The sequence below is a fragment of the Sminthopsis crassicaudata genome, chromosome 2, assembly GCF_048593235.1.
Source record: "Sminthopsis crassicaudata isolate SCR6 chromosome 2, ASM4859323v1, whole genome shotgun sequence".
NCBI lineage: Eukaryota > Metazoa > Chordata > Mammalia > Dasyuromorphia > Dasyuridae > Sminthopsis > Sminthopsis crassicaudata.
In genome coordinates this window covers 682,625,388-682,650,387 of record NC_133618.1, presented here as the reverse complement: position 1 = coordinate 682,650,387, position 25,000 = coordinate 682,625,388, and the positions used below count along the sequence as shown (strand labels likewise).

General features: G+C 57.0%; 1 protein-coding gene across 1 annotated transcript in view; it reads left to right on the top strand.

Annotated features, from left to right (window-relative positions):
* Nucleotides 1-25,000, top strand: part of CFAP46 (cilia and flagella associated protein 46) — a 111,517-nt gene that overhangs the window by 16,576 nt on the left and 69,941 nt on the right. The window contains exons 10-25 of the mRNA XM_074297216.1: nucleotides 264-363; nucleotides 3,713-3,811; nucleotides 4,544-4,734; nucleotides 7,381-7,609; nucleotides 9,054-9,174; nucleotides 9,767-9,890; nucleotides 10,130-10,257; nucleotides 10,638-10,771; nucleotides 11,724-11,857; nucleotides 12,524-12,736; nucleotides 13,178-13,346; nucleotides 18,793-18,942; nucleotides 19,434-19,541; nucleotides 20,272-20,456; nucleotides 22,861-22,992; nucleotides 24,281-24,443. Coding sequence (XP_074153317.1) covers nucleotides 264-363; nucleotides 3,713-3,811; nucleotides 4,544-4,734; nucleotides 7,381-7,609; nucleotides 9,054-9,174; nucleotides 9,767-9,890; nucleotides 10,130-10,257; nucleotides 10,638-10,771; nucleotides 11,724-11,857; nucleotides 12,524-12,736; nucleotides 13,178-13,346; nucleotides 18,793-18,942; nucleotides 19,434-19,541; nucleotides 20,272-20,456; nucleotides 22,861-22,992; nucleotides 24,281-24,443 — 2,380 coding nt within the window. The remainder of the gene's footprint in view (nucleotides 1-263; nucleotides 364-3,712; nucleotides 3,812-4,543; nucleotides 4,735-7,380; nucleotides 7,610-9,053; nucleotides 9,175-9,766; nucleotides 9,891-10,129; nucleotides 10,258-10,637; nucleotides 10,772-11,723; nucleotides 11,858-12,523; nucleotides 12,737-13,177; nucleotides 13,347-18,792; nucleotides 18,943-19,433; nucleotides 19,542-20,271; nucleotides 20,457-22,860; nucleotides 22,993-24,280; nucleotides 24,444-25,000) is intronic.

Sequence of the window (25,000 nt, the reverse complement as noted above, 5' to 3'; positions counted from 1 at the left end):
GGAGATGTCCCACAGTGGGGGGTTCCTAGGGCTGGCAGATTTCCAGAGAATTCCCCTTGGAGTCCCAGCCCTCCGGGCACACGATGTCCGTCCTCCACCCTTTCCCCTCTGCCTTTACCCATCTACTCATGCTCGTCCCCCCATACCTGTCTTCCTCCCTCCCTGTGCACGATCTGCAATGCCCATCCTCCCCCCATGCCCGCCCCTCCCCAGTGCATGGTGCCCGCCCTCTGCCACGTTCGCCGGTCTCCTTTGCCCCCCAGGATCCTGTTGCTCCTAGAACTAGCTCGTCTGGCGTTGAACTTGAAATGTGTGGAAATCGCCAGCAACTGCATCGAGGACCTGAAAGCCGGGAAACTGATGGTGAGCAGGGCATGGAGGTCAGTGGGCGTCCGCCAGAGGGCAGGAAGACCCGGCTCTGAGCCCCCATGAGCCTTGGTTATTAGTCCCGGGAGGCTCCGGTTCCGCTCTGTGAATGGGGATAATGGAAACTCCAGCGCCACAGGGCTGTTGGACATCTATGAGGCAGGGGCGAGTCAAGGACTAAGAGCTGATCTGGGAACCGGGAAGGCCTGGGTTCAAGTCTCACTCTGGGCGAGTTGAATGAATATCCCGGAGGTGCTTTCTGCACCAGCAGATGGGGAACTTCCTGGAATTCCCTACCCCAGGAGATCCCAGATTGGGTCCCAAATAAATACTCTTAACTCGGTTATTGGTTGGGCTCCCCATCATACTTCCTCGGGCTGGGGCCTCCCCTTCCCCCTCCCTCACAGCTGCCGAAAGCTTCCTAGGGCCAGGTCTGACCCCACTGTCCCCTGGGCTGCAGGAGCACCATCTTCACACCCCTCCTCCATTTCTAGGGATCCCTGGCTTCCTTCAGGGCTGTGGCCTGGGGGAACCCCGGCCCCCTTCTCTCCTTTCCCAGTTCTCCTCATCCGCTGGCCTGCCCTCATTTTTGTTTCCCATGGTGCCTCGCTCACTGGCGGGGTTTAATGGGTGCTAAATTGATGTGAATAAGAAACCAAAGGCCTGGCTTCCTGTCCTGGAGGAATCCCCCCCCAGTCCCCAAGGGGCTGAATGAAGGGGGGAGGAGGACCCAACAACTCCCACCGAATTAAGTGGCCAATGCTCATTGTCTGAGGGAGGGGGATTCAGAGAGGAGGAAGTGGGAGTGGCCAGAGAGGCTGGGGACTGAGGGCTGGGCCTGGACAGCAGACCGCTGGAGCTTCTGTCTTCCCTTCTGGGGGGCCTGTTGTGTAAGAGCTCAGGGGCCCGGCCGCTGCAGAGCTCCACATCCAGAGGGCACAGACCGGAGCGGGGCGGGTCCCTGCTGGACACAGGCTGGGGATGGGGCTCGGCAAAGTGCTCTCCCGGCCAGAGGGATGAGGGATGTCCCAGGGCAGCTTGGGAAGAGAAAGGCCAGGGAATTAGCCTGAAGCGGATCAGGCAGGGATTTAACCAAAGCTGAAGGGATGAAGAAGTGGCAAGAAGACACCAAAGAAAGGTGGAAGAGAACTCTAAACATAAAACCAGGATCAACTAAGTCAAGAGGACTTGAGGAAGATTTGCTAACTATAGGCTAGTGGAGGTGATGGAAGTCCAGCTTGAGCTATAGAAAACTCTAAAAGATCCCAGCAAAGTGCTGCACCCCATGTGGCAGCAGGTCGGGGAGCTCGGTGGGGGCCACTGGACTGGAGGCAGCAGGACTGGAGGCAGCAGGACCGGAGGCAGCAGGTCTGGGGAGCTTGGCGGGGGCCGCTGGACCGGAGGCAGCAGGACTGGAGGCAGCAGGTCGGGGAGCTTGGCGGGGGCCGCTGGACCAGAGGCAGCTGGAACGGAGGCAGCAGGACCGGAGGCAGCAGGACCGGAGGCAGCAGGACCGGAGGCAGCAGGACCGGAGGCAGCAGGATCAGAGGCAGCAGGACTGGAGGCAGCAGGTCTGGGGAGCTTGGCAGGGGCCGCTGGACCGGAGGCAGCTGGACCAAAGGCAGCAGGATCAGAGGCAGCAGGTCTGGGAGCTCGGTGGGGGCCGCTGGACCAGAGGCAGCTGGACCAGAGGCAGCAGGACCAGAGGCAGCAGGACTGGGGAACTCAACTGGTGCCACCAGATTGGAGATGAGGTCGTATCCCGGTGCTAAAGAAGGGAATGCTGAAGGGTGTCCGAGTTACTGGACATTTGGGCTCGTTTCCCAGGCCAGCAAGCTTATGCTGAAGATTCTGCACACTAGACTGGAATTACCTGAGGAGCCGGTTGGTTTTTGGAGAGGCAGAGGAACAAGAGACCAAATTGCCCACTTTTACTGGAGGATGGAGAAAGGGAGGGGCCTCCAGAAAAACTCCTCCCTCTGACTGACAACTCGGAAGCTGTGACTTCAGGTCACAACAAAATCCAAGAGACGGGAGCACCAGATCATCTTGCCCGTCTCCGGAAGCCATGGTTAGAAGCAAACATGGAACGGGCGACAGGTTTAGACCGGAGCATCTCACCTGCACGCAGAGCGCATCCTGCAAAACGCCCGGCTGCCCCACTCGGATGGAGGCTGGGATTAAGGCCGCTGGAGAACTGTGGGCAGCCTCGGATCTGCAGCTGTGTCACGGAGGGCAGAAAGGAAGAGCTGAGAAGCCTCTGGGTGAGGGTGGGGGAAGGGAGGCTTGGAGCTTAGCACTAAAAGTGAGGACGATCCCGCCTTCTGGTCCCATCACTTCTCAGCAGTAGAGGGAGAAGGAATGGAAACAGAGTCGGCGTGTTGGGCTCCACGATCACAAAGAGGTGACTGTGGCCACGACGGTCCGATTGTCACTTCCTTGGAAGGAAAGCTCTGGCCCGACTGGACGCAGACTGGAAGCGGACAGCTCCTCGCCGAAAGTCCCTACAGTCAAAGCTGCGCTTTACAGGGGGCAAAGTAAGCTGCCAGGGGGCCAGAGGAGAGCTGAGCCCCCACAGCCGAGGCGCTTAACTCAGAGAGGAGGATTTTGGACAGCAGAGATGGAAGCAGCCGGTACTTAAGGAATTAATTCGGAGCCCCCGATTCTGGGAAAGATTGAAGGAAAGATGGGGAATGGGATGGTTAGCCGGGGTCACGGAGGGAGGGACAGAGCTTGGAGGAGTGGCTGGACTGTGGTCGAGGGCCTCCGGCCGGGGTCTGGGAACCAGTCCCGGAACCAGGCTTCCCTCTGCGCCCAGTGTGAGCCCTAGGGGAGCACTGTGGACTCCCAGAGATTGTATGAGAGTGGATGGATTGGCCCAAGTGAGGAGGACGGGAGAGCGGGTGAACGGCTCCAGAGGAGGAGGGGAGGCTGAGGAGACCTGAAGGGAGGCCAGAAGAGGAGGCCGGGCTGCATAAAGCCTCCAGGTCCTGAGCAGTCGTGCTCTCCTCAGTCCGGTGAACCACGACCCCCACCCCGGGCAAATAAGTGGAGAGTTTCTCCCCAGAACCACAAAGGGCACCGCTCACGGATGAGAGAGCCTCAGTGCCCAGGGCCCAGACACCCACTTTTCTCCTGCCAACACTGCCGTCACTGCGGGGAATGAGCGCATGTTTTCAGGGCTCCTGGGAGATCCCTGTGGGCAAGGAGGCGGTGGGGAAGGAAAAGGAAACTTCTGGGAGCCTCTTCGGCTTCCTCCAGGGCCCCGTCCGCGCCCGCGGCTCCTGCGGCCTTTGCCGGGGCTCCGCCCGGACCGGCCGCCACTCTCACGCCTTCTTGTGCCCAGGACCCGGGGAAGATGGTTGAGCTGGAGTGTGTGGAGTACCAGCTGGAAATCCTCAAGATCGACAGCAAGATCAAGGCCTACACACGCAACGCCGTGGAGGTGAGTCGGGGGCGGTGCCCCCCCCCTCCCGCCTGTCCCCCGGAGCTCCCGCAGTGGATCCAAATGGGCCGGTTCCGCCGGGCGCTGCCGGGTCCAGATGCTCACTCCCCCCGGAGAGGAGGGAGGAAGGGAAGGGACCGGGAGCCAGGAGGGCTAAGGTCGGGATGCCTCAGGGCAGCCGAGGTCCCCCCCCCAGAGCTGCCTGCTGGGACGGAATGTGCTCCCTCAGCCAAGCCCCCCGCAGCCCCCTCCCCAGTTTAGGGAACGAGTAAGGGGGCAGCGTTAGGGCCTCAGGACCAGGAGGCCGATTCACCCGGCCTCCCACCACGATTCATAATCTTCCCCGCCCCGCCCCCCCATCCTGGCGAGGTCCCCCCCCCCTTCACATCCCCAGCCCCAGGGGTGGAGAACTCCAGGGGAGGGGGAGGGGCGCGGCGGGGTCCCACGGGAATCCCGAGTGAGACAGCCGGAGTCCCAGCAGCGGACGTGGGAACACGTGATCCTTAAGCCTTGACCATTCGGGACTTAGGAATCGGGCAGGAGAGGGTCCCATCGGCTGATGTTGTAGTGGGGGAGGGGCCCCCCGCAGGATGGGGGGAGGGGCAGTGTGGGGAAGGTGGGCGCTCGAGCAGGAGCCGTCCCTCGGGACAGCCCCGGCCCCCGCTCCCCTTGGGGTCTCCCGCCACCTCCTGGCGGCTCTCACTTCGGCCCGGGGCCCCTCGGTCCCTGCAGACGCAGCTGAACGTGATCAAGCGGCTGAGCTCGGCCTTGCTGCGGGCCAACCGCCTGAAGAACCCCAACGTGATCCAGGTGGTGTGCGCCACCCTGTGGAACGTGTGCCTGCCTCTGCTGCAGCACAACCTGCGCGGCCACCTGCTCGCGCCCCTCATCCAGGTGGCCGAGATCTTGGAGAAGATCGACAGGTGAGCCGGCCCCCCCACCGGCCCCTCCCCCGCACGTTCTCCACCGCCAGGGCTGGAGGTCTCGGTGGGGGGGGGTGGGGGGGAACGTCTACATCGGTTCTTCCGTGCCCCCCAGTGACCCCAGGCACCCCCAGAAATGGCCCCGAGCCTGTTGCCTCCCAGCTCCTTCTCGGGGCTGTCACCCACACTTCCAGTGTCTAGACCCCCCTCCCGCCTCCCAGAAAGCCGCTTCTTATAACCAAGTAGGAAGAAAGGGAAAAAATCCCCCCAGATTGCAAGACTAACCAACGCATCCAGAAGCGAGCCGGAGGGAGCGTACCCCACCTCTGGGAGCGTACCCCACCTCTGGGAGTGCCGGAGGGAGCGTACCTCACCTCTGAGAGCGTACCCCACCTCTGGGAGTGTACCCCACCTCTGGGAACGTACCCCACCTCTGGGAGCGTACCCCACCTCTGGGAGCATACCCCACCTGTGGGAGCGTACCCCACCTCTGGGAGCGTACCCCACCTGTGGGAGTGCCGGAGGGAGCGTGTCCGCGGTGCGCTCTGTGGGGCGCGGCCAGGGGCTGGGAGCAGCACTGCCGGAGTTCGCACAGGCTCTCCGGCGGCTCTCTCCCCGGGGGCGATGCTAGGGGGCTGCCGGTGGACATGGAGTCCAGGAGGGATTGTCTGGACGGATGGGGGGTCGCCCACGAGGTCCTCCCCTCACTTGGACCCAGATGGCTCTGGGTGGCCCCGAGTAAGCCCGTGGCATTCTGGGGCAGCGCCAGCTCAAGAAGAGCCTCGGGGTGCCGGGCCTCCTCCCCCGTCCGCCAGGGAGAGATGAACTTGGAAGGGGGAGGGGCGTCCTTAGCCCCCTTATCTCTGGGGGAGCTCCCTCAGCTTCCTTCCCACCTAGCCCCATCCCCACCCCCAGACTGGCCCCACTTGTGCGCAGGAGCCCGGGCCGGGAAGCCGCCTTCCTGAGGGAGCCCCCCGGGAGGGCCCGCCCTGGGGGAGGGGTCCTGCTGCCGGCAGGGCTACCATACGCTCACTGGCGGAGCTGCTCTGAGCTTAGCCCGTGCACGGGAGACACCTGGTGGTGGAGAGCCGCAGTGCAGCTGCCTCCTGGGGTCAGTGGAAGCCCGGCTGGCTCTGTCCCTTGGGCCCCGGGCTTCCATGTGCCCCTGCCTCTACCTGATGGAGCGCTGCCCTCCTGCAGCCCTGGGAGGGAGGCGTGTGTCCGTGAGGACAGTTCCCTGTGCACACGCGTGTGATGTGAGATTGCACACAGTAGGATGTGTGTTCTGGAGGACATATCCCTCTGTACACGCGTGTGATGTGAGATTGCACACAGTAGGACGGGTGTATGTGAGAACCTATCCCTGTGCACACGCGTGTGATGTGAGATTGCACACAGTAGGATGTGTGTTCTGGAGGACATATCCCTGTGCACATGCGTGTGATGTGAGATTGCACACAGTAGGACGGGTGTATGTGAGAACCTATCCCTGTGCACACGCGTGTGATGTGAGATTGCACACAGTAGGACGGGTGTATGTGAGAACCTATCCCTGTGCACATGCGTGTGATGTGAGATTGCACACAGTAGGACGGGTGTATGTGAGGACCTATCCCTGTGCACACGCGTGTGATGTGAGATTGCACACAGTAGGACGGGTGTATGTGAGGACATATCCCTGTGCACATGCGTGTGATGTGAGATTGCACACAGTAGGACGGGTGTATGTGAGAACCTATCCCTGTGCACATGCGTGTGATGTGAGATTGCACACAGTAGGACGGGTGTATGTGAGGACATATCCCTGTGCACACGCGTGTGATGTGAGATTGCACACAGTAGGACGGGTGTATGTGAGAACCTATCCCTGTGCACATGCGTGTGATGTGAGATTGCACACAGTAGGACGTGTGTTCGGGAGGACACTACTGTGTGCACACGTGCGTGAGTGCCTGCAATGAGTGTACATGTGTCCGTGTGTTGTGTACTATCTGGCGCCCACGTGGTACTGGATTGTGTAGGTGCGTCTGTATTGTATGGACTCTGTGTGTGTCCATGTGTGCAGCCCCCCCATTTGCATTCTGGGACTCCCCGCTGAGGGGGAAGGGCCCCGGGTGCTGCTCTTCGCTGGCTGCCGAGGCTCTGGTGTCCTGTGAGAGGTGGGTGCAGTCAGGGAGAGCCGAGTGCGTATCTCCCACCAGGCCTCGGGCTCAGATGGCAGCGTGACCCAGACGGGGCACTTAGTCCCGTTTGCTCTGTTTGTTTGTCTGTAAATGGGCCCGATGGGGATCAGATGAGATCATCATCACAGTAGTGGGTAACGGCAGCCCTTAGCGCCAGCGGCTCCTCTTTTGGGTCCCCTCAGCTGCTCACGTCTCCCCCTGAGTCTGTGGCGCTCTTGTGAGTGTGCATGTGGGGGGGGTTCTTCTCCCTCCAGAATGAAGAAAGTGCCTCCATTTGGGGAGCTCCCTTGGACTTGGCCAGAGTAGACACTTATGGGGCACCTACTGTGTACCAGGCACTGTGCCGAGCCCAGGGAGCACCGGCCTCAGGGAGCTCACTAGCCAAGGGGGAAGACGGTGCATAAACAGGGGAGGGGCCGGGCTTGGGGGGGCCAGGAAGCCAAGCTGCCGCCCCTCCCCCCAGCCTCATGACCCTGATGCGCTGCCAAGTGCACATGGAGATCGCCCACATCGAGGAGGACGAGGACAGGCTGGAGGTGGCCATGGAGCACCTGCAGAAAGCCATGCGCCTCGACTACCTGGGCAAGTACCAGGAGCACCTCAAGATCGCCTACAACCGCCTCCGCCTGCGCGCCATGCTGTACGAGGTGCCCAAGCGCATGGAGGACAAGGCCATCATGGCCATTGAGCAGGTACGGGGGCTTGGGGGGGGGGCCGCAGCGCTCTCCTTGGCAAAATGAGCGGGGAGGGCCCGAGGCCTGCCACACGGGGAGCACCCCCCACAAAGCTCTGGGTGCCCCAGGCTTGTGTGGTACCTCCAAAAAGGAGGGAGACCTGTGACAGGGCGCTCCCCCATCCTCTATGAGACCCCTGACGGGGCACTCCCCCGTCCTCCTCTATGAGACCCCAGAAGGGGCACTCCCCCATCCCCTCATGTCCGTGACCATAAAACAGAGCGCCGCCATGTTGGGCCAGAAATGTTGGCAAGCTGTGCAGGAGGGCCTCCTGGGGGGCGGCTTGGATTCCAAAGACACTTTCCCATGCGTTCACGAGATAAAGCAGCGCAGTGGCCAGGGACAGCGTCTGGCCATTTCAGTGGACTGAGGCTGCAAGGCAAAGCAATTATACCCCCACCAGCCAGTCAGTGAGCATTTATTAAGCACCTACTGTTTTTGAGGACCAAAAGAGCAAACACTGTCCCTGCCCCTAGAGCTTCCATCCTAAGAGGAAGACAGGGATGTGGACCCAGAACATATGCCCAGGATATCTGGGAAAAAGCCTCTAGGAAGCTGGAGATCCTGAGGGAGGAGGGAGGCCCAGCCAAGGCAAAGGCACGGAGGCAGGAGATGGAAGATGGTGAGTCAAGAGGGAGGACATGTGAGAAGTCATCCTCAGCAAGGGCCAGAGCCTGGCACCCAGGGCTTCATAGGAAGTGCTCCGTCACTGGCTGATTCACGGGCGACTGAACGCCACATTGTGGGGCTGCTAGTGCCAGAACCCAGGCCTGGAGTCAGGAAGACTCATCTTCCAGAGTCCAAACTAGCTGTTTGGCAAGTCACGTGACTGTGCCTCAGTTTCCTCATCTGTAAGAGGATCTGGGGAAGCCACACCAAAATGTTTGCCAAGAAAACCACAAATCAGGTCAGGGACAGACACGACTGAACGATAATGAACAAAACCGTCTTGGAGCCCGGAGAACTGGGCTTCCCCCCTCCCTCTGGGGGCTGCAGTTGTTTCTGCCCGTGCCCTGTGCCCGAGGTCTGCCACGTCCCCAGAAAGCCCGGGCAGGATGCTCAGCGCAAGATCCCCAGGAGCGCCTTTTCCCGCCCCAGGCTACAAGCCTCTGGCTCCTCCTCCCAGCCGGCCCTCTCAGTCCATCTCCTGCTGCTCCCACTGCCTGGAAGCCTAAGGCTAGGGACAGCCCGGAGCGGCTTCTTTGCTAGAAAATATGGCTGGTTCTGCTTAAAAGGGAGATGGCGAGAGCTGCCGGCCCGAGTGCCCGCAGAGGGTGCCCCGGGGGTGGGGCCCTTAGTCTCCAGATGAGGAGGCCAGAGCAGAAATAGAGGCTTAGCCCCCCCCCCCATTCTCTTATGAAGAAAAAGAGCCGCAATCGCCACCGGCCTTTGTTTGTCCCAGGCGAAAAAAGCAAAGCCCAAGGACAGCGTGAGGAAAAAGCGGGCTCTGCTGGTGAACGTGGGGCTCGCCTTGGCGCCCGATACTTTTCAGATTGTCCTGGACGGCGAGAACGAGGCCAAAGGTAGCTGGCTCTCCGCCTCTGCCCACTGCCAGTCCTGGGTGATGGGGTGGGCGCTATTCCCCACCTGTTCTTCCAGGGGAAGTTGTTGCCCCTTTCTTATGTGAAGAGACTGAAAGACGAAAGAGACAAAAGAAAAAAGGGAGAGAGGGAGAGGACGAAGAGGGAGACACAGGAGAGACAAGGCAGAAATAGGAGGGAGGAGGGAGATGGCCTGGGGAGCACTTCCAAGGGGCTCCCTCCCTCCTTCCCTCGCATTTCTGGCTTGTCCTGCTCAGGGGCCCTGGAGCCTCAGGTCAGGGGCTCCCCCCCCCCCCCCCGCCTGCGCAGTGGGGGCCCAGTCTGTTTAGTGGGCGGTCTCCAGGGCAGCCTTCAGGGCCCCAGAGTGGGAGCGGGCTCCCCGGAGCAGCATGAAGGAGGGCCGGCCCGGAGCCGGGAGGGACCGGCGCAGGGGGATGCCCGCCGGAGCCGCCCGCCTGGCCATCCTCATCCGCTGTGGGCGCCCCTGGCTGCCCCAGCTTGGCCCGGAGCTCGGGCCTGCGTCTCCCCCAAAGGCCCGGCCGCCCCCCCCCCCCATCCTCGGCTCTCTCCTCAGTGTCGGCCGGGAAGAGCAGGAGGCAGATCAGCTTCCTGTGCGCCAAGGCCCGCCATCACACCACCAGCGTGGACAAAGCCGAGGGCCACCTCAAGAGGCTGAAGAACGACAACCGGGAGGAGAGGTGAGCCTGCGGGGAGGGGGGGCGGGGGGGGCAGGGGGGAGGGGCGGGCACAGACAGGCTCTCCACCCCGGCCACGCCCCGGGGAGCCTCTGTCCATTGGGCTCGGACCGCGCGGCTGAACAGATCGGCTCGGGGTCACGCGGCATCGGCGGGGAAACTGAGGCCGCCCGCCGGGGCCCCTCCCGGGGTCAGGGTCTCTGCCGAGGTCGGCCCTCGGTCACTGAGGCTTCCCGGGCCAGGATCCACATCTGGGCGGACTTGGCCAAGGTGGCGCGCAAGCAGGGCGTGTGGGACGTGTGCCGGACCGCCTGCCGCTTCTGCCTCCTCTACGACGGCCTCATCAAGAAGATGTCCAAGGTCAGGAAAGGTGAGGGGGCCCGGCCGCACGAACGCTCCGCGGGGGGCCCCGCCCCTACCGGCCGCTCCTCTCGTCCTCACGCCTGCCCCCCATCTCGGCCCCTCCCCCGGGAGGCAGGCCGAGGCGGTGGGGACCCCAGACGCTGGGGGGCGAGTGGGAGGCTCCTCAGAGCGGGGAGGCGGCCAGCGTCCCGGTTTTGCTGCCGGAGAGTGGCGGCAGATAGGGCGGAGGCGCCTCCGGAGGGTCCCTGGGCCCGCACTCAGTGCCCCCCCCCTCCGCGGGGCCTGTAGGAGATGGGGGATGGGAGCCCCGAGGCCGCCCCTGGGCCCAGGAGGGAAGGAGGGGCCGGCCCCAGAGGCGGGGGATGGAGCCCTCCCTTGCTGTTTCAGTTGTGGGCAAGAAGAAGAAGGGGGCGGTCGAGGCCTCCCTGGAGGTGCCGAGCTCCTCCGAGCTGATGCTGAGCTCCAAGATGCCCCTGGACGTGCAGCGCACCTTCGCCGAAGTGGGCTTCATCAACGCCGAGGTCCTGCGGCCCGCGGACACGCAGCTCACCTGTGTGCCCGCCCCCCGTCCCACAGCCCCGCACCTCCCTCCCGCTGGCTTACACACTCACCTCTCACACCAAGCTTCGTGTGCTCTCGCTTCATTCACACTCACAGCCCCCCCCTCCCTCCTCTCCCTCCCTCCCTCCGTCCCTCCCTTCTTCCTTCTCTCTCTCTCTCTCTCTGAATCTCTCTCTGTGTCTCTCTCTGTCTCTGTCTTTGTCTCTGTCTCTCTCTCTGTCTCTGTCTCTGTCTCTCTGTCTCTCTCTGTCTCTGTCTCTCTGTCTCTCTCTGTCTCTCTCTGTCTCTGTCTTTGTCTCTGTCTCTGTCTCTCTCTCTCTCTCTGTCTCTCTCTCTCTCTGTCTCTCTCTCTCTGTCTCTGTCTCTCTGTCTCTCTCTGTCTCTCTCTCTCTCTCTCTCTCTGTCTCTCTCTCTCTGTCTCTGTCTCTGTCTCTGTCTCTGTCTCTGTCTCTGTCTCTCTGTCTCTCTCTGTCTCTCTTTGTCTCTCTCTGTCTCTGTCTCTCTCTCTCTCTCTCTCTCTCTCTGTCTCTCTGTCTCTCTCTCTCTCTCTCTCTCTCTCTCTCTCTCTCTCTCTCTCTCTCTCTCTCTGTCTCTCTCTCTCTCTCTCTCTCTCTCTCTCTCTCTGTCTCTGTCTCTGTCTCTCTCTGTCTCTCACACTCACACCCCTCCTTCCCCCATTCCAGGGAAGCCCGAGAGGGGTCATTTATGGCCCTTACACCCTGGAGAAGCTGGGGGAGGGGGCTTGGGCCCAGGGCACAGAATCACCTTCTCTGAGCAGGGGCCGCCCTCATGTGCAGGGGGGGTGACCGAGTTGAGGGAACAGCAGCCGTGCTGGGTCCCGGGCCCCTTGAGCTGAGGGCCATCATGCTCCCGGCCTGCCCCCCTCACTGCCCCCCTTTGTGACCCTGCTAGGCCATCATCCACTTCCTTCAGTCCGAGGGCATCGCACTGAACGACCGGCCCGTGCCCCCAGAAACCTCGGTCCAGCACCACACTGGCACCGTCATGGTCCCCCCGGAGGAAGACGCCGAGTGGCTCACCTACAGGTCTCTGCACCGGCCACAACCTGGGCCCCCCTCCCCGGGGCCAGCCTCCATTCTGACCTTTGCATGAGACCAGCCCCGGGGTGGATTTGGGGCCGGGGCAGGTGCTGGGAGTCCTGGCAAGAGCCTAGGAGGGGCTTCACCTCCCCAGGGCAAGAGGGACAACGGGCCCCTCAGAACCCGGGCTCCTCCTCGGCCCCCATGGCCCGCCCTCGAGAGATCCCTCTGCCTGGCCGAGAGCGGCTCGGGGCTCTCTCCCTCCCCCCCAGAACAGCCTCCGTGGGCTTGGTGACCACTGAGGGACCTTCTCCCTGCCCAGGAAGCGCTCCCCCCGTGGGGTGATCCTTCCTGCTCAGGAGCCAACTGCAGTGACTCCCCTTCTCCTCCACATGAGCCAGAGTCGGGGGGAGCGGGCCCGGCCCAGCCCCAGCACCTGGATCACGGAGGCCTCTGGCCAGGGGGCCTTCACCAAGATCCCAGGCTGCGCCACCAGGGAGCTTGTGGCCCACTCAGACCCCAGATCTTTGCTCTCTGTACTCAGGAAGCTGCTTTTTGAACCCAAGGCCAAGACTTTACATTTATTAGACCCCCATTTAATACTCTTTAATACTCCCCTCTTGGGGAGTGCCCGTCCCCCACCCTGAGCGTCCCGGCTCTCTGCCTTTCTAGCTCCTGGATCGAGAACCTGTCCCAGTACGTGACCAGGAACTGGCTGCGCTCGGCCGAGATCGGGCAGGAGATCAACGAGGCCTGGCTGGTCCACAACACGGCGGTGTACGCGCTCAACCACAACCAGCACCTGATCCTGGCCGGGCGGCAGCGCGAGCTGGTGGAGCTGCTGCAGGGCCTGCTGAACACCCTCAGGGTCACCGGCCACAACGGGTGAGGGGCCAGAGGTGATCCCTGGAAGCCCCTTGTGGGGGGCCTCAGTCTTCCCGTCTGTTAGCTGAGGATTTTAGATGCCCCTTCTAACTCTATCTGGACTGGAAAGGGATGCCAGAGGCCATCCCATCCAGGACCCTCCCACAACAGGGAAGACTGGGTGGGGGCCGGGAGTGGGCTCGCCCCCTCGGCTCCGTCCCCTGTAGGCTCGTTGAGGGTACCCTCCTGGGGGGGGGGCCTCAGTGGGAAGAGTGTGTGCTCAGACTCAGATGGTCACCTTGCCCAATCGCCCCCCCACCCCCCCACAAGAGGAACTGGGACAAAGCCCGGGCCAGAGGCTGCCCCTGCAGCTCCCCAGAGAGGTCTCCGGCCGGGCCAAGGTGCCCAGGGTGCCCCTGGGGCCCGAGGCCGTGGGAGTGGAGCCACCGCTGCCTGTTGCAGGGACACGGTCATGCTCGTGCTGCTGTGCAACGCTCTGGCTCGGGGCCTCATCCTCTTCTGGATCCCCTCGCACACGTCGGAGAAGGGCCGCCACTTTCTGAAGACGACGCAGACTCACATCAACCCCCTGGAGGTGGCCGCCGCCACCGAAGTTAAAGCTGCCATTGAGGTGGGCAACACCTAGGAGGGGTAGGAGGGGCTGCCGCTGGGGAGGGGTCCCCCCCCCGGGACTGGTCACCGAGGGTCTCGGCCTCAGCCCTGCCCTTCTGCCCTCCGTCTCAGCCTCTGGGGAGCCGGGTCACCCCTGCCCTCGGGCCCTTGCCAGTGCTTCCTGCTCATTTCTGTGGGTGCTCCCCCCACCTCTCCTAATTCTGGGGTCTCCCCTTGGTCACCCCCTCCCTTGTGCCCCCAGGACCACACACGGTCACTAATACTCCCCACAGGTCTTCTATGGCTCCTTGTGAGCTAGAGCCCTGGCCCATCCAAACCCAAAGGTGTCCGTGGCACTGCCTGTCTGGGGGTCCGGCTCAGTCTCTCTGCTCCCACCCATTCCCAACACACTGCCCACGCAGCACATACGCGTGCCCACAACACACTGCAATGCAGCACATATGTGTGCCCACAACACACTGCCCACGCAGCACATACGCGTGCCCACAACACGCAGCACATGTGTGTGCCCACGGTGCACCGCACACTCCCCAAGGCTCTGTCCTGCCTGCCTCAGCTCTCTCTGAACTTGTTCCCTTGATCTTTAGCTCCCAAAGGAGCAATGATTTCTGTATTGGTCATGTGGAGGAAGAGGAGGAAGAAGAGAATAGAGGGGGAAGGAAGAAGGGGAGGAGAAAGAGGAAAAGGAAGGGAGAAAGGAGAGAGAAAGTGAACCATTAAAGGAAAATTTAAAAATCTGTTTCAACCTGTATTCAGACTCCACCACTTCTTCCTCTGGAGGCGCACGGCCTTTTCCATCCTGAACCCTCTGAGGGACTGTCTCGAGTCATTGTATCCCCTCAGAATATCTAAGTGTAATACAAGTGAGCTTTTATGTCACCACAAAAAGAGCTACCAAAATATTTTTATATGAATATGTACTTTTTCCTTTTACAATTTTTCCTTAGTTTTCTATATAAATTGAGGAATGAGGCCTTTATCAAACTTATTTGCTATAATTTTCCCCGAAATTTTCCACTGCTTTCCTTCTAATCTTGGCTGCGTTGGTTTTGTTTGTACAAAAACCTTTTAATGTAATCAGATTTATTCATTTTATATCCCATAATGCTTTCTATCTCATTGGGTTGTCAGTTCTTCCCGTATTATTCCCGCTCCCCTCATTTGCTTATGACCTCGCGCTTTGTCTAAAATGTGCACCATTTTGGCCTTGGTATCTGAATAAGCTGTTGAGCTATCCCCAGTTTCTGCCAAACTGCTTCCCCGTTTTCTTCGCAGCTTTTGTCAGTGTGCTCTTGTCCCAGCAGCTCCGATCTTTGCCTTTGTCTCGGTTATTAGGGTCATTTGCTACTGGCTGTGTTCCGGATCTTTCTCCCACCGATCCACCACTCCACCCATCAGTCCACACCAGATTGCTTAGATGATTACCACTTTATAATACAGCCTGAGAGCTGGCACTGCTTGGCCCGGGTATTTGGGGTGCTCATGGAGGATGGCACTCCCAGCCCTTTGCAGGGCTTCTCACCTTGGCCCCTTTTGACACCTATTCTCACCTCTGACTCTAACAAGCTGCCAGTCCTCAGCAAACTATTTTAACAGAAGGGCAGCACTGAGTAGTTGCCAGGCCCTTATCCTTTGGCTCATAATCTGCCTTTAGAGCCAAGTAAAAAGACTTTGTATCGTTACTATATTAAGCGGAATTTCATCTGCCTTTGTTGGGGTCGAGAACCTGGCATCTCACTCAGCTTCCATTGCCCTCTTACTTTCCATGGAGTTAAAGGCTGCTTTCTTGGAGGCGGATGACTCATCCCGCTGGTACGTCTGGGGAGTTCTCACTTTTCATTGGCAGTGTAAGAGTTTCCCCATCATTTTTGTCAAGCCAGTCTTCATGTTAGTGAGTACTCTGATCCATATGAGTAAATGCGCTGGGCCTCCGGTGCCAGCCATGGCTTTCCTTCCAAGCAACCCACTGTTCCCACTTGGAGAAGTGCTCTGATCTGCTGACTTTAAGCCTTCGGGTAATCTTGCTTCTGTTGAATGCAAATGTTTAGCCGGAAGAGGATAAGAGCGGGGTCAGTCCAGCCCTCTGGACCACGCGTTGCCTTGCTCACTTTCACCATCCTAATAGGTCCTTCTCCTTTTTTGAAAATCCCTTTGGGGATACATGCCTAGTACTGGTCTTATTGGCTATGCAGGATTTTAGAGCCCTCTGGGCATAGTTCCAAATTGCTCTACAGAATGGTTGAATCAATTCACAATTCTACCACCAATGCATTAATGTCTCATTTTCCTCAGACATTTGTCTTTTTTGATTCATTGGCCAATCTCATAGGTATAAGGTAGTACCTTAGAATTGTTTCAATGTGCATTTCTCCAGTCAATAGGAGTTAGAGTATTGATATTTGAACTTCGATTAGTTCATCTAAAAATTGTTCATATCTTTTGATCACTTGTCAACTGGGCGACGGCTCTTATTTATTTATAAATTTGACTCAGTTCCCTTTATATTTGAGAAACGTGGTCTTCATCAGAGAAACTTGCTTTTAAAATTCTTTTCATAATTACTCTCTCCCCCATTTTTTACCCTGTCCCTCCTCAAAAGCAGTTTACTTCTGATTTCCACCTTCCCCCAAATTCCCTCCCTTCTATCACCCTCCCCCTTGTTGTATCCCCTTCCCCTCCTACTTTCCTGCTGGGTAAGATAAATTTCTGTACTTTGAGGAATTCTGATGAGATTAAGATTTACTCACTCTCCCTCCTCTCCCCTCCTCCCCTCCATTGTAAAAGCTTTTTCTTGCCTTTTTTATGGCAGATAATTTACATAATTCCACTTTTCCCTTCCCCTTTCTCCCAATACCTTCCTCTCTAATCCTTTAATTTTATTTTTAAATATATTATCCCTTCCTATTCAACTCACACCTATACTTTCTGTCTATATGCACTCCTTCTAACTGCCTTAATAATGAGAAAGTTCATATAAGTTACAAGTATCATCCTCTCATATAGGAATGTAAATAGATCTTAAGTCTTTTATAACATCCCTTTCCTGACCATCCCCTTATGTGTCAGGCTATTGAGGTGGTGGGTGCTGCTGTTCCCACTGTTGATTCAATGACTCTGGAGACCCCCAGAGCTTCGACAAACCTTTCATGCCGACTTTCCAAGCTGCCCTTAGTGTATGTGGGCTGAGAGATGTAGAAATGGCCACTGATTCAGAGGGCCCCAGGGCTTACTGGGGCTAGGTCTGTGCTGCTCTCCTATCCTGCAACAGATCCCTCCTGCTGAACTTCCAAGCTCTCTTTGGCTGGAAAATTGTTCCAGTTCATCTTTTGTGGGCCCGAATGCTCTAAACATTGCTTTACAGTCATCATTTAAACTATTTGGAAGGGTTTGCAGGAGAGGTTGGGTAAGTCCCTACCTTTACTCTGCCATCTTGTCTCTGTCTCTGTCTATTCTCGTTAGTGATATTTTTGTACATCTTTTTCATCTGAGTAACTCTACTTTTAGGAGTTCTTCAGTGAATTTTTTCCCTCTTTTTTCGTTAGGCCACTTCTGCTTTTTTTTTTTTCCACTTTTAGTGGTAATTTATTTTTCCAAATAAATGCACAGATAGTTTTCAACATTTGGCTTTGCAAAACCTTGTGTTTCATGTTTTTCTGCCTCTCTCCCCACCTCCCCAAGACGGCAAGCAATCTGATATAGGTTACATATGTGCAATTTTTCTAAACATATTTCCATATTCATCATACTGAGAAAAAATCAGATCAAAAAGGGAAAAATATGAAAAAGGAAAACAAAAACAAACAAGCAAAACAAAGATGAAAATACTTTGCTTTGATCCCCATTCGCTCTTGATAATTCTCTTTCGGGATGAAGATGGCACTTTCCTTCCCAGGTCAACTGGAATTGCCTTGAATCACCTCATTGTTGAAAAGAATCAAGTCCATCAGAGTTGATCATTACATACTCTTATTGCTGTACATAGAATCCTCTTGGTTCTGCTCATTTCACTCAGCATCAGTTCATGTAAGTCTCTCCAGGCTTCTCTGAAATCTTCCTGTTGGTCATTTCTTATAGAACAATAATGTTCCATAACATTCATATATCATAACTTATTCATCCATTCTCCAACTGATGGGCATCCCCTCAGCTTCCAGTTTCTTGCCACCACAAAAAGGGCTGTTACAAGTCCCTTAGAGTTGCCATAAAACATTTTTGTACATGTGGGTCCTTTTCCCTTTTTTATGATTTCCTTGGGATACTGGCCCAGGAGAGACACTGTTGGATCAAAGGATATGCATTGTTTGATAGCTCTTTGGACCTACTTCCAAATTGCTCTCCAGAATGGTTGGATCATTTCACAACTCCACCAACAATGCATTGCCACTTTTGTTTTTTAAGGGTAGTTGTCTTCAGTATTTTTTGTGACTCTTTTAGGATACTGTTGACTTTCTTTTCATAATTTTCTTTCATCACTCTCATTTCTTTTCCCAATTTTTCTTCTGCCTCTATTATTTGATTTTTTAAAATCTTTTGGAGCTTGTGTCCAATTCAGATTTTTCTTTGAAATTTTTCAAAATGTAGCTGTTTTGAGTTTTCTGTCTTTCTCTTCTGTGTCTCCAGTGTATCTTATTATGATCAGATTTTTGATTGATTGTTCTTTTTTTTTTTTTTTTTGGCTTGTTTCTTGAATGTTTTTCCCCCAAATTTTATTTATTTATTTAATTATTTTTGCTGAGGCAATTAGGGTTAAGTGACTTGTCCAGGATCACACCAGGTGATGTTAAAAGTGTCTGAAGTCACATTTGAACTCAGGTCCTCCTGACTTCAGGGCTGCTGCTCTGTCCACTGCGCCCCCTAGCTGCCCTTCTTGACTTAATTTTACATTAAAGTTGGGCTATGTTTCTGGGGCAAGGGCATACAGTCTTGAGCTTCAGTTTTTCATGCTGCTCTGTAGGGATCTCCCTGCTTCCAGTGGCAGGATGTAAGGCTCTGGCCCCTGGGCCTCCACAAGCACTTTTCTGTGCTCCAGAACCACGAGCGGGGCCCTGTTCCCCTGTGGCAGGGACCCTCTGCCTTGGACTGAGACCAGGAGCCCCACTCTGGGGAGTGACCACAAGCATTCTTTTCCACCATGAAACTCGCCAGACCCCTGCTCCCGGGCTGCATGAGTGCCCCCACTCCCACCCCGGGGCTGCGACCCAGAACTGGTGTGGGGAAAGCTCCCAGCACCAGCAAGGTCTCCTGCCCCCTCCCCCCCTCCAGTCTGTGGAGCCTCACAGCAGCCCCCTGCTTGCCCAGGGCACAGTCTGCCCCGCACTGAGCTCCAGGGAATTCAGGTCCCAAGACTTTCCAGAGCCAGCAAACGATTGGGAGGAATTGCAAAGGCTGCTTTTGAAAGGTGGTCTAGGGCTCATTGTCTGCCCGCTCCTGGTCTTGGACCTTAGGTTTGTGAGTTTGCCCTCGCGCTGACCAATGGAAATTTGCCTCAAGAGATAGTGCCGATCGGCATCCGGCAGCAGCTCCTTGCCACCTGGGTGAAGGCCAAGCAGCTGATTCAGCAGCAGATTGGCAACAAGCTGGGCGTGGATGATGAGGTGAGAGGTGGGGAGGGATGGGGGGAGATGTCGGGCCAGTGGAAGGAGATGGTGGGCAACTGAGGGCACAAGAATGAAGGGAAGGGCACCAGATGGTGGGCAAGGGGCGTGGATGGCAGTGCGAGGGCAGAGGGGCACCAGGTGGAGAGGATGGGTGTGGATGGGGAGATAAGGGAAGGACTGTGATAAAAGGGGCATGAATGTGAATGATGGGGTGAAGTGGGCAGGTGGAGTGGGAGCAGGATGCTGATGGGAGGAGGGGTTGTGCCCAAGGTGGGGGGTGCAGGGACAGGGAAGGTAGAGATGATCAGTGGTGGAGCGGTGGCTGAGGTGGGGAAGGCCCTTCCAAGGAGGAGGACTGTTACCTGTTCTGTGCTTGTTTCCTGCTGAGAGAAGGCCTCCTTGGCGTCTGTCCTCATGGCTTCATCCTGGCGCCAGTCGGGCCCCCTGGGCCTGCCCATGACCCACACGTGGCGCTTCCTCCCATTCAGAGCACAAATGAAAGCCAGGCGCAGATGGCCAAGGTGCTGGTTGCCTTAGAGATGTACTCCTGCAATGGACTGGGTCTCATGGACTTCAACCTGCCGCCCTTACCCCAGGTATCTTGCCATCCCTCAGGGGCGGCAGAGGGAGCACAGATGGTGTGGGTCTCAGGGGCACCCTCCCCCAGAACTGTGGGCCTGCTGGGCCCACGGTGGCCAGAGGCTCCTGAGTGGGAGCACAGAGCAGCAGAAGCCCCTGTGAGAGAACAGCTGGACTCTGCCGGCTGAGCCCCCCAGGCTTGGTCTTTATCAGAGGTGGGCCATGTGGAGGCCGCACTCTACCCCCATCAAGTACCCTGTTCCCCCAGTCTTCCTCTGATGCCTCTGGGAGAGGTGGAGGGCCCCTGGGCCCTGGCTCCCTAGAGATTCCAGCTCAGCTGTGGAGGGGGGCCGTGCACAACAGAGGAGAATGGCCCCATTTGTGTGGATGAGGTGAGGCCGGAGGGTCTCCCCAGCCTACAGAAGCACCAGGGGTTTTTCTCATGGCAGACTTTCCATTCGCTCTTACCCTTAATGCAGTCACTCCATGTGTTTGCCTGATTCCCTTTGCAAAGGCTGTTGGAAGTTACCCATTTGACTCAAACGTGGGAGCAGATTTGGGACTTTTCTCAGGGAGTGTGTCCCCAGTCCGGTGTCTTCACTGACCCCCAGTGACTGCTGGCTGAGAGCCCGTGTTAATGGCTGTGAGACCCCGGATCTGTTCCCAGGGCAGGGGCTGTGGGAAGCCAAGGCGCTCCTTGTCAGCACTCGGGACATCCCCGGTCCGGCGCACTTCTCGTGGCTTTAGGTGGTGAAGATGGCCTCAGAGTGCGTGTGGACAGACCCCTTCGTGGAGCTCCAGAGCCTGGTCCGGCTGGCACATTTTGCTTATATGCTACATGACCATGGAAGCGTGATGGCCTTGGCCAAGATGGTCCTGAGCAAGTGGGACAGATCCTTCGATAACCTGCAGGACATCAAGTTACTAGAGCAGTAAGTCCTGAGTGCCAGTCCCTAAGGGCCACCTCACATGCCCCCAGACCTCTCTTGGCCAAACAGTTGGCAGCTGCTCCAACAACCTGTAATCCCATAGTGCATGAGTCCAGCTTGGCAGTTTTCAAACCAATTTTGCTGATTAAAAGGCAATTCATTTAGAAATTGAATTTCTTTTTTAATTTTTTTATTCATTTTAAACTTAAATTTAAAGTGAGAAAAAAAATTCCCTTGTACACAATTGAACATAAACAGAGGAGTCAATATCAAATCATGAATTTCCATTTCCGACTGTTTAAAAAAACAACTATGTGCTCCATTGTTTTCAAAGTTATCCAGCTTTCCTGTGCTTCCTTCTAAGTTTTCTTTTGGTCTGGGCTGTGCCATTTTTCTTCCTCCTTCCCTACCTCACCCTAGAGAAAGCTACAATTAAACACAAATACATGCATATATTTAATATATATTTATACACTGTATATATACATATATGTAAAAACATACTATGTATCTATTCATCAGTTCCCTCTCTGGAGATGGACGTCCTTCCTTCATAGGTCCAAGCCTTTCCATGTGTTTCTGAAATCATTTCTTAGAGCACAGACAGTAGTATTCCATCAAAACACACCACAACATATTCAGCCATTTCCCAATTGAGGGACATCTATCATTTACCACTCTCATAAGTATAAGATATTTCAAAATTGTTTTAATGTGTCTTTCTCTAATCTATAATGATTTAGAGCATTTTTTATATGACTACATATAATTTTGACATCTTCATTGAAAAACTACCTGTTCGTATACTTTGACAATTTATCCAATTAAAAAATGATTCATATTCTCATAAATTTGACAAAGTTCTTTCTGTATTTGAGAAATGAAACCTTTTATCTGAGAGACTGCCCTCTGCCTTCCAAAAGTAACAGGCAAGAAATCTTTGGAATATCCACCTCAGCCCCTAAATATCCTGGAAAATCACCGGTGCAATTATTTATAAATAGGGGAACTGAGGCAACATCTCACAAGAAGGTGTTTTTAATACATGTTGCCATGCTGGCCACTCCTGACATTCCTGACCTGTGGGGCAGGTGCATCTACCTATCTTACCCACCTCCCTACCACCACAATGGCACTGAACATAAGAAGGATAATAATCATAAAAATATAAAATAATTCCTAATAACTTTGAAGAGACCACATCCAAATATGACTTTCAGAAATCTTGGTGTTTACCAAATGTGGGCCAAGCACTGGCTAAGTGCTTTACAATTATTACCTCATTCGATCTTCATGCTCTGGGGGCTGGGGGCAGGGGGCTATTCTTATCCCATTTTACAGAAGGGTTAGGGTTAGGGTTAGGGTTCCCCGCTCTCCTTTTCTCCCTCTCTCTTTCCCCTCTCTCCTCTCTCTTATCTTTTTGTCTCTGGCTGGCTATTTCTGTGTGCTTTTGTCTCTGTTCCTCTGTCTCTGTCTCTTTCTGTCTGTCTGTCTGTCTCTTATGTAAAATATTTCCATATTACTCACTTTGTGGAGGAAAATTGAAACCAAACAAAAAGAAAGAAAGGGAAAGGTGGTGGCTTTTTTGTGGGTTCTGGTTCCATCCGTTCTCTCTTTGGAGGCACAGGGCCTCGAGCCCTTTGGGTCAGTCTCGGACCCCCATCCTGCCTCCTCCCAGTTCCAATAAGAGGTGCATGACTTTCTCCTGCTGCTGCTCCCATCACTTTGCACTGTTTGTGCCAGTCTTTCCAGGTTTTCCCGAAATCCTCCCACTTGCTCTTCCTTTGGCCCAGTGCTACTCCTTCACGCCCTACTCCCCCTCCATCTGTGCCACAAGGAGCACTGCTATGAGCCTTTCTGCACAGCTAGAGGCTTTTCCCAGGAGGCCGGGAGCATGTCCAGCTTTTTGCTTTGGGTTTCTTGTGGGGCCAGAATCAAACTTCATTTTCAGCAGAAGCAAGACACCGTCTGCCTCATGGGTCTGCTCTGAGTGTCCAGCCTCCCTGCTGCCTGGCCTTGGGCTCTGCCCTCCGGACCGGACTCTGTGCTGGTGGGTGGGATGGTGGCTTCTCCCCAAGTCCCACCATTTTTGTGGGGAGGACACTGCCTGTCATGCCCCTCACCAGTACTCCTGCCCACATGCTGCAGCCGTGAGAGAGGCCAGAAACACGCTGCTCACTCTTTATGCCCTAGAGTGGGCAGCTAGAGCACCTCACTGGCCATCCTGGGAGCCAGGGGACCAGGCAGGGGCCAGGAGCGGCCCATGTCTGGGAGTTTGGACCAGAGCTCACGTGGCATGCCAGAAGAGATTATGGTCCCCTGGGGCACAGGCCACCGCACAGGAAAGGGAGGCAGGGAGAGGCGGTCCCTGCTTGCCACCTTGGTGACCCATTGACTTTCTCCCCAGAAATGAAAACTTGCATCAAGCGGAGTTACTGAGTGCTCTGTTGTGTACCCAAGGGAAAAGTATCATGGAGAACTTGGCGGGAAGGAAGCAACTACGGCAGCAGGCGGCCAAGGCCTTTCTGAGCAGCATCAGGTAGGGCCCTGGAGCCGCCAGTAGAAAGGGCCTTGGCAGGAGGGGCTGGGTCAGGGGGTACACGGATGGCAGGGAGATGAGGTCCCCGGGGTGGGATGGAGCTCAGAGGCCTTACCCAGTCCAGCCATGTTCAGTTCCTTGGCCAGCAGAGGGGGAAACCTGCCCTGGGGGGTCTTCCCCCTGGTATAGCCCCACCCCCACCCCAGGAAGGTGACTTCACTGAGGAGCATCCCCTTCTGACCTTGCTGGGTGCTCCCTGCCTCGGATGCCACCCGCAGACACAGGCTCCCTCCTCAGCCTGCCCTGAAGCACCTTGTGCTCAGAGGTCCCTCCCGGCACCCCTCCCTGGTCCCTCCTCCTTCCTGCTCCCAGGGCCTGCCAGTGGTCCTCCTCCCCCTCCTCCTCCCCATGCTCAGTTCATTGGAGGTCACCTGGATTTCAGCCAGAGGGCACGGGGGGGGGGGGGGGGGGGGGGTATTCTGGGCTTCCCGCCCAGGTGCCCTGGATCCCGAGTTAAATGCTGGTTCCCAGCTTTTCCCGTGTTGGGCCGGCCCTGGGTTTCTAGGACACTTAGACCTTAGCCGGCCATTCATCTGGGGTCCCCGATGCACCTCAGTGCTGGAGGGAGACGTGGCCCAAGGAGGGCAGAGGCCAGTTTTTGCCTGGGGGAGGGCTCCTGCCCACTCCTCCCAAAGCCCAGCGCCAAGCCGGGCGCCCCACCATCCGCCCCAAAGGACACAGCGGCCCGTGGAGTCTGGAAGGCCAGCCTCACCAGGGCGGGGTGACCAGGGGATCGACATAGCAAACGCCGGCTCGGTTTTCCCTTCCCCCGTGCAGGTCTCAGCCCTCTGGGACACTGTGGCCAGCCCCGTTCGTCGCGGCCATCTCCGAGTCGGAACCCTGGGGTCTGGCTTCTGGGCCCCTTGGAGGGAGGGTCGAGGGGCAGCAGGGCGTGCCTGTCTGCCCGGCCTCGAGCGACCCCCTCCCGTGTCCAGAGCGCAGGCTGGCTGAACACAGCGAGACCTCCCCCGGCGGCTGGGTTTCCCCTGGGAGGGCACGCGCCGGCGGGCCCTGGGTACGGAGGGCGCTGGCCTTGGACTGCAGGGCCGGATTCGGATCCCACCCCCTTTCTGTAAGGCCTTTTACAGAAGCCCCTTTATTTAGTCTTCCAATCTAGCTGGTTGGACAAAGTGTGCTCCAAGGCCATGTTCCCGGGTGGGCCCGGGGTCTCAGTGGACCAGGTCCTAAAAGTGCCGGGAGGCCCTGAGAGGTCCCGCTCTGTCCCCAGGTATGCGGGCTTGGCAGGGAACCTCAGCTTGATGATGCAATCCACCCGCCACTACTGGAACACCTGCTTCCCGTTCTTCAGCTCCCCCTTTTGGCGGAAGAAGCTAAAACAGTCCATCCAGACGATCCTCAAAACCATCAACAAGACCGAAAACCAAAGTCAGGTGGGATGATCCCAGGCCTTCCCCTAGGGGTGGGTGGAGCCATTCACCTGGGGGCGGGACCATGCAGGGGCGGGGTCATTCCTCCGGGGGCGGGATCATCCATTGGGGTGGAGCCATTCACCTGGGGGCAGGACCATGCAGGGGCGGGGTGAATCCTCCAGGGGCGGGATCATCCATTGGGGTGGAGCCATTCACCTGGGGGCAGAACCAAGTACTAGGGGTGGGGCCATGCCCGGGGGCGGGATCATCCATTGGGGTGGAGCCATTCACCTGGGGGCAGGACCATGCAGGGGCGGGGTCATTCCTCTGGGGGCGGGATCATCCATTGGGGTGGAGCCATTCACCTGGGGGCAGAACCAAGTACTAGGGGTGGGGCCATGCCCGGGGGCGGGACCACACGCTGGGGGCGGGACCATCCCAGGGATAGGCGAGGCGATTGGGATAGAAGCTATGGGACGGAACCTGTGATTGGCGGGAGGGGGGAGGACGGTGAGAAATGCCTAGAAAGAAGGTGGTGTTTTTGGTCAAAGTGGGGAGGTTGGAGAAGGGAGAGGAGT